The sequence below is a fragment of the Rhea americana genome, unplaced genomic scaffold (assembly GCF_003343005.1).
Source record: "Rhea americana isolate MKP2758 unplaced genomic scaffold, rheAme1 scaffold_187, whole genome shotgun sequence".
NCBI classification, from domain to species: Eukaryota; Metazoa; Chordata; class Aves; order Rheiformes; family Rheidae; genus Rhea; species Rhea americana.
Genome location: NW_028186005.1, coordinates 1,218,343 through 1,225,776, shown reverse-complemented (window position 1 = coordinate 1,225,776; position 7,434 = coordinate 1,218,343). Strand labels below are relative to the sequence as shown.

Genomic DNA, 7,434 nt, shown 5'->3' with positions numbered 1-7,434 from the left:
AATGCAAGAGAAGCAGCTGGACTCAGGGTCTCAGCCACCTCCCTCCATCCTCCACTGTCTCAAGTGCACCTTGGGGTACTGGAGGGGAGCCCTTAGGGGCTTTCGCTGAATGGCCTCATTGGGGGGAAAAAAAACCAAACAAAACCAACTTAAAGCCAGCAATAAGCCTCCAGGGAGACCTGCCGGGATTTAGGACATGCACAAAGAGAGGAATGGAGGCGATGTGGAAAACACCCATCTGCAGCGACCAGATCATTACTGTATTATTGCAGCTCCTCATGCCCCTGGTTCATGTTAAGTTCTAAACCTGAGATCATTTATTTTATCACATGTAGTCTGATTTTAAAGATAGAAACGAACAATGAGAGTAGGAAAAAAGGAGAGGAAAAAAAYGCGCAGATCCAGAAAAGAAAACTCTCCCGGGATGACACAGGACACAGACAGYGGGACCCTGAGCTAGCAGCTTGCAAACCAGCGCCAGACAGATGGGGAGAAAGCACAGACAGCCACGGGGAGAAAGGTGCTTTGCCACGGAGGCWGACCAGGACCTACAGCTCCGCAAAGCAGCTTCGCAGCAAGCCCGGAGGAGAGGTTCAGGGGAGAGGAGTTGGCTCCCCGCTGGCAGGGACGGCCGCACAAGGGAAAGCGGCCCAACGCCTCCGCGAGCGAGGTGGCGGTACCCCTTGCGCTTGCAGAGCGTGCAGAGCATCGGGCCCTGCCGGCTCGTCCCCCGAGTGCCGCCGCGGGAGCCGGCCGGGCCATGCCCCGCGCACCCGAAGCGGAGCCRGAGAGCGCCCTGGGGAAGAGGCTTTCGCCTGGAAACCCTCCCGGCCACRGGCTCTGCCAGCACACTCTCCTCGAGGCTCAGGCCACAGTTTCTCAGGCGTGAAGGCTGCACAGGGGACAAAACCCGAAAAATCACCACCATTCTCCAAACGGGAAATGGTGCCCAGTCTTCTTATCAACACAGCTGAGTGAGGGGGAGCCTGCTGCCGCGGGGCTGGGGAGGGAAAGGCACCTCCCAGCCGCAGTCCCAAACGCTGCCTGCCTTTCCCCTCCGGGCTCTCCTTCCCAGCTGGGGGCCCTCGGCGCAGGCCGTGGCCCCGTGCGCGTGGATGTGGGCACGTGCACGCGTGGCGGGCTGCTGCCGCGCTACCGGGCAATCCCGGTACCGCGGCCCTGCCAGCGCTGGGGCCGGCTCCACACGCCCGCCCGGGACGAGGCCTCCCTGGCCGCCTCGCGGCGGGATGCGCCCCCTTCGCTCCTCACTCCTCCAGGGTGACGGGGAGCATACTTCCCTCTGCTTTACACCTCTCCCTCCTCCACGGAGGAAGGCCAGCCCTTCCCCCCCGCACCAGCGGAGGGAAGGGGTCTACGGCTGAGACRGGGACGGGGAGCAGCAAACAGGGACCAAAAGAGGTAAAAGAAGCAGCAGCAGCTTCCAGAAGAGAGTTTTCTGGCTCAGTTTGTGTCGTAAGAAGATTTTATGGTTCGTTTGCTTGTTTGTTTCTAGAAAAAGTGCACAAAAGCGTTTTCTGTCCCCTTTTTGCTGTGCCCGGAGGGGGAAAAATCTTTGTCGTCGACATAAGCTATAGAAGGAGCCACAGGCCTCAGATATTGCTTAGAAACTCGTATTTCAGATTTAAATACCATACACAGTAAAAATAGAGCTGAAAGTACCGCCCCACATTGTCTGCAAATCATTGCCAGAATGAACAGCTTCAATAAATTAAAAACAAAACAAAAAAATTGAAATATTATTTACGTCTCAATAAAAATCGCAGTAAAACCATTTACCTTTTTCTTTGTGTGTGTGTTTTTTATATTATATATAATATATATTTATATATGTATAGGGCTGCTCTAGTGCAGCATTTTTAGGATACTTAGCCAGAGAAACATGGGGGAGCATGCTTAGTGCACCGGGGTATGAAGAAGGGGAAGGAGCGCATGTAGTTCTCCCGCAGCAGGTGCCCCTTCCCCGCCTCGCGGGAGAGGCGCTGGGCTCCGTCCCCACGCAGGAGCACCTGTGTGCCAAGCGCGTCCCACGGGCCAGGAGACCCCGCGGCTCGCCCTCCCCTCCCGTGACTGCCTGTTGGCTGTAATTCCTGCCCCCTCCCGCTTGGATTTTATACCGAGATTTCAATTGCAGATCTCCGCATGCTGCAGCTCCCCGGCAGTCAACGGGCAGCTCTCCCATTGCCCCTGCAAGCCGCGTGGTACATGCGAAGGCCTGAGGTGACATGGGGAAAGTGGCTGGGGTTCCTTGGGGAGGGGAGGGGGAGAAAACAGGTCAGGAGCAGGAGGGACACTAAGCATTCACCGTTATGTTTCCTGACTTTGGATTCATTCATCCTTGTCTTTTGTTTTGGTGTGCGTKCTCCTGAAAATACACACACGGGTATAAATACTCCCACCCAACCTCTCCCCATTTTAAATATCCCCCCACCCTTGATCTCTAAGTGCCCAGGATGAATGTCAGGACACCTCAATGATTTCCATGCTGCCCGAAAAGCTAGACTGTTTGCCTATTTTGCCCAGGTCTTCCCGGGACCTGCCCTCTGACATGGTCTCCTCGAACTCCATCTGGCAGCTCCTCCTCTTGAACTGCTTCTCGGCATTGGCATCCTCATGCCAGCTGTGACGCCCGTCCCGCTGCTCGGCCCGCTGCTTGTCTCTCAGTCTGATCTCGCAGCTGCTCTGCATGGCGTTGCAGCTGAACGAGGAGTAGGAGGCAGCGCTGGCAAACAGAGCCCCACTCCCTCCGCTGCTGCTGCTCACAGCYGAGTCTGTGCCAAAGTACCAGGCATTCTCTGATGACGGGGTGCTTGGAGACTCCAAGTGGACCGCCCACGGGCCGATCCCCCCTCCGGTGCCAGTGCTGCTCGGCGTGGTTGCTGGCTGGACAGGCTGCTGCCCCGCACTGGGCAGGCTGAGCCGCAGTGTCTGCTTGAGATTGTCCTCCACGCTGGTGCTTTTGTGCACAGCGCACACCCCGCTGAAGTTGAGGCTGAGCCCATGGGCAGGGGAACCTGCCTGATGCCTGTGCTTCCGCCTTTGCCTCACCTTGGCCTCCAAGAGGAGGTCTGGCCCACTCGGCCAATCCGGACTGTCYGGCACCGGGGAGAACTGGCACATGCCATTGGGTCCAGAAGGGCTGTCCAACTTGCAGAGCTTCGGGGTTTCTCCTGTATCGGTCGGGCCTGGGACGTCCTGCCTTAGGCCAGGAGAATAGGCTGATTTGATGTCCAGGGAGAAGGAGCGTTTTAACCGGTTGGTATCTTGAATGCGCTCTGAGGACAGGTGCAAGCCATTGAGTCCTTGCTGTAGTGCTGTGGGTGACAAGATTTTAGGAGTTCCTGCTTGTCTCTCAGAGTCACTCTGGGAGGGYGCTGAGCTTGTGCTTTTCGATATCTCCTCGGCCTTTTCTGAGGTAGACGGTGTGGAGTGCCTACTGCTCTCAGGTGCCTCAGCTGGGTCCTGCTGGACATCCCCCTCACTCCGATCACCCTGGGCTTTCAAAGCCTTGAGGAGCTTCAGGCTCCTCTCATACTCCAGGAGCTGGCCCAGGAAGTTGAAGTTGGGTGAGATAGATGGGCGTCGGTCTTTAACAAACCTGCAGAGAGATAAAAACAGCTGTGGTTGTCACTTGGTCTTTCCACAAGTTACCCCTACTCTTTTGGCCTTTCTGGGGAGAGGAGGCATCACCCAGTACCTTCTTCCAGACCCTCAGAAACAAAGAAGTCTTGGGAAACCACAAAGCCTGAGGATGCTTTGGAGGTAAAGCTAGGCCTTCCTAGGCTCTGTGAATTTGGCCTCCTTCCTCCAATTTACTGCCCCCAAACTTCCTCATTGCATGCACTCTGTGAAGGGACAGCAGGACTGGATTACCCCAGGCCTCAGCTAAGGCAAGGCAAAGCTTCAAGGAGCTGCAGCCCTCTCTGTYTGGAATCAGCCTGTTTTCCCTTGCTGGAGTAAAGCATATTAGCACAATTCCTCCCTATCATTTGGAGGAAACTCACCTGTAGGCATCATCTGACGACATACCCATGGTCTTCATGATGTAGGCGATGGCAATGGTGGCCGATCGGGAGATCCCTGCCAAGCAGTGCACAATCACCTGGCAGCTGGACACCTTTGCCTTGTCTGGAGCACAGCAGAGGAAGCAGAGAGAAAGATGTTGATGCTGTCAGAGATGATAAGCCAAATCACTCTAGCCTCCCTCTCCAACCCTCAACCTCTGTGTGTKACTCGGATTGTGTGAAGTAAGAAAGAAAGTAGAGGAAAAATAAGTTGCCCAGGCTTTAATGGTTGAAGTGGGCAGGGATTTGGAAGGACAGTAAACATTTTAACAAAATCTCACCAATGAACTCAATGGACTTGTCGAGCCAGGGAAGCAGTTTCTCACAGTAGTTGTCATTAACAGGAATGCGCATGAAGTGGCTATCACAGATGAAGTCTGGCTTGGGACAGGAGTTGCTGGCATTGAGGACATAGCTTATCCCATTCTGTGTCATCAAGTCCTGGTGAGAAAAAAAGTGATCAAACGATGAGCTGAGTTCAGATAGCAGAGTGCTGCAGGTCTATCTTTCCACACACCCTCTGCTGTTGCCTGCTCAAGTATTCCCTCCTCTGGCTCTCCCACTGCTGCTTTGGCCCAGCTGACCATAGTGCAGCAGACAGGCAGAGAAAGATGAGCTTTTACCYCTCTTTGGATAGACAAAAGACTCTTGAAAGGAGGTCCCAGAAGGAGAAAAAAAGAGAATCCTGGTATGAGAGGAACAATGGAAAAATACAAGAAAGAAAACCATAAAAAAGTCTGGATGGAAACTCAGAAACCATAAGCTGAGGGACAGAGGGAGCATTTCACCAACAGTTGGGAGAGTTATCAGTAGGACTATGCATCCACCTAATTCAACACATTTCTTTGCTCCCAAACCTCACAGGAACTTGTTAGTTCTCACAGATTTGTCAGTTGTTCAAAATTCTTCAGTGAACAGTGCCGAGTTCAGCCTGCAAGAGGCTCAGGGAAGCTACTTCCTGTTCATTTGGGGCAGCGACTGGTACCTCAGAACATGCACTTTTTTGGCTGGGATATACATAGGTTGCTAGGTTGCAAGAGAAATGATCTCTTCCCTCATTCTGACTCAGGAGTGAACTGTTTTCTGTGACTTTTCTGCTTCGTCCATTGAGCCATCATCATCACCGCCCATATTTCTGACTCAGGGAGAACTTAAGCAAGGAGGATCTGATAAAAAATTGCAGTGAGGGAGTGAGATGCAACATATGGGCCACCCCTCAGGACACGGGCTTGCTGGGTGGGCATCGCTGCATCCAGGCCAAGCTCCATGCCTTCCTTCCCACGACCAAAACRAGCTACACCCACCTGCAGGATGGTTAATCCGACCCCTATCCCTTTCCCCTCCAGTCAGATTACGTATAATCTGTATAACCCAAGGGCAGAGTATATACAAGAGAAGGGGGAACATCTGTGCCAACTGCTAGATCTCAATGCCTGGCCTGGAAGACCCAGAAGGAAAAAAGAAATACGGGCATAAAGCAGTCAGCCCATGGAGCTGYCACATGGGATCTCTGCCAAACAAAGCACCAGAGAGGAGAAACATCACTGCGCTCGCCTGTGCATGACCTCTACGCTCGCTCCATCTCTAGTGCCTACGAACAGAGCTGTCTCTTGGCCACTGCACCGCAGAGATGGCAGAAAATGAGTCTCCAAAAGATGAATAAAAACCTCTGAGGAGGTGGGGAGAAAAGAAACCATCAATTTGACTGCCTGACACGGACTCCTCTGGAGACCGCGCTGGGATTTCAGCCCCAAGTCCGCAGGCCGTCAGTCCCTACTTGCAATAAAAGGCCGTCCCCAGTGGCTCCACTGCAGCCCAGCCTCGGCTCCGTGGAGCCAGCCTGGCTCCCAGGCTCACATTCTTGGCATTTTTCTTTCATTTCCTTCTACTCCCTGTATATAATTTCTCTTTCCCTCCTTTCTGCCTCCACCCCCCACTGCCGGTTAGATGCTTCTCCCCGGCCCTCTTCCCTCTTGCCTTCCCCAGGCGAGGATGCTGGACTGGCTTCCTCCTGCCCATGGGCAGGTGCCCATAGGCATTTTAACTGCAATTTCTGTTTCTTTCTTCTCACCTTTATTTTTCCTTTAAACAAAATTCCTTTCCTGGTCTGACACCACCATGCAGCCATTCTAGTGCCTTTAAAGGACACAGCCCCCTTTTCCTCCTCTCTCCCCATGGCAAATCTTTGTCAGTTTTCAGGCCTCCTGAAAAAGTGCCCTGCCTCTGGCCACAGCTGCCCAACCCTGCACTACCGTAGTGGGATGCCCCAGCTTTCTCCCTCTTCCTCTGGCTTCCAAGGACATCATAGAGCTGCTGAAGCTGGTGTTAACTAGGTCTGGGAGCTTGGGAAGGGCTTTCAAGCCCTCAGGACCATACTGAAGCTCAGCAACCATTCGCCCCAACTTTGATGGACTCTGCCCAGGTGCTCTGTGTCTTAAGCCTYCTGGTAGAAAGATCGCATGGTCCTTGCTCTGGGAGAAGAGTCACTACCACCCTCTGCCCTTTGCGTGGCTGAAGGAGTCAGCCCTCTCCCAGCCTGGACAGGGTGCAAGACAGACATGCTCCCCAACCCGGCAGAGCTGTACCTTGTTTAAGACGTCTTTCTGGGAGCCCAGATAGAGATGTGGCAGGATGCGCGTAGGGCCGACATTGGCCACGGGCAAGCACGGTTGGGAGATGCTCATCGGCAGGATGGCAGCTGGCTTCCCTTCACAGAGCCCTGGGAAGCAGGATGAGAAGGTGGCAAACCCTCCTGCAAAAAACAGGGACATTGAGGTTGCAAGCATGAGGCTGAGACTATCCCTCCTTGTGGCACAGTCAGGACCCAGCACCCTGAGGGCCAGGCTGTGGATGAAATTGTAGTAAAACCAGTGAGAATGGACTTTTGAGGAGCAAAATGCCAACAACTACTGTTAATCAACCCAGATGCATTGTGATGACTGCAATGCACATACAGGACAGAACAGAGAGCCAGCTCTTGTTTTCCTGCCACTTTAGGTATTAATGCTTATGTGAGCCAGGTGACACCTTGCACCATCTCTTGCCATTTGCACCTTCATTTGGATAGGTCTGCTTAAAGTGACAGGCAGAAAAAGTTCTTCTTTTGGCTACCTCCCACTCTGAAGACAGTCAAGTTCACAATTTGTTAGCAAAAACTAGGGATGATGTGATGGGCTATCGACATGGAAGTACTCCAGCAGCACAAAGCTCCCTGGGATTACAGCACGCAGGGTCGGGGAAGAGGGTCCGCTTGAGACTCACAGCAACTACCGACCCCATCTACCCGTTGCTGCTTCTTAAAGTGCCCCACTCTGTCCAGCCCTGCTGAGCTTATGATTTCTGATGAAATTGC

The 7,434-nt window shown here is 53.5% G+C and overlaps 1 protein-coding gene across 2 annotated transcripts in view; it reads right to left on the bottom strand.

Annotated features, from left to right (window-relative positions):
• Positions 1–1,615: 1,615 nt before the first annotated feature.
• Positions 1,616–7,434, bottom strand: part of DUSP8 (dual specificity phosphatase 8) — a 55,216-nt gene continuing 49,397 nt past the window's right edge. For both annotated transcript variants that reach the window (XM_085302175.1, XM_085302176.1), the window contains 4 exons: positions 6,668–6,834; positions 4,364–4,523; positions 4,023–4,146; positions 1,616–3,616 (listed from right to left, as the gene is read on the bottom strand). In XM_085302175.1, the coding sequence (XP_085158301.1) occupies positions 2,479–3,616; positions 4,023–4,146; positions 4,364–4,523; positions 6,668–6,834 (1,589 nt within the window). In that variant the 3' untranslated portion in view covers positions 1,616–2,478. The remainder of the gene's footprint in view (positions 3,617–4,022; positions 4,147–4,363; positions 4,524–6,667; positions 6,835–7,434) is intronic.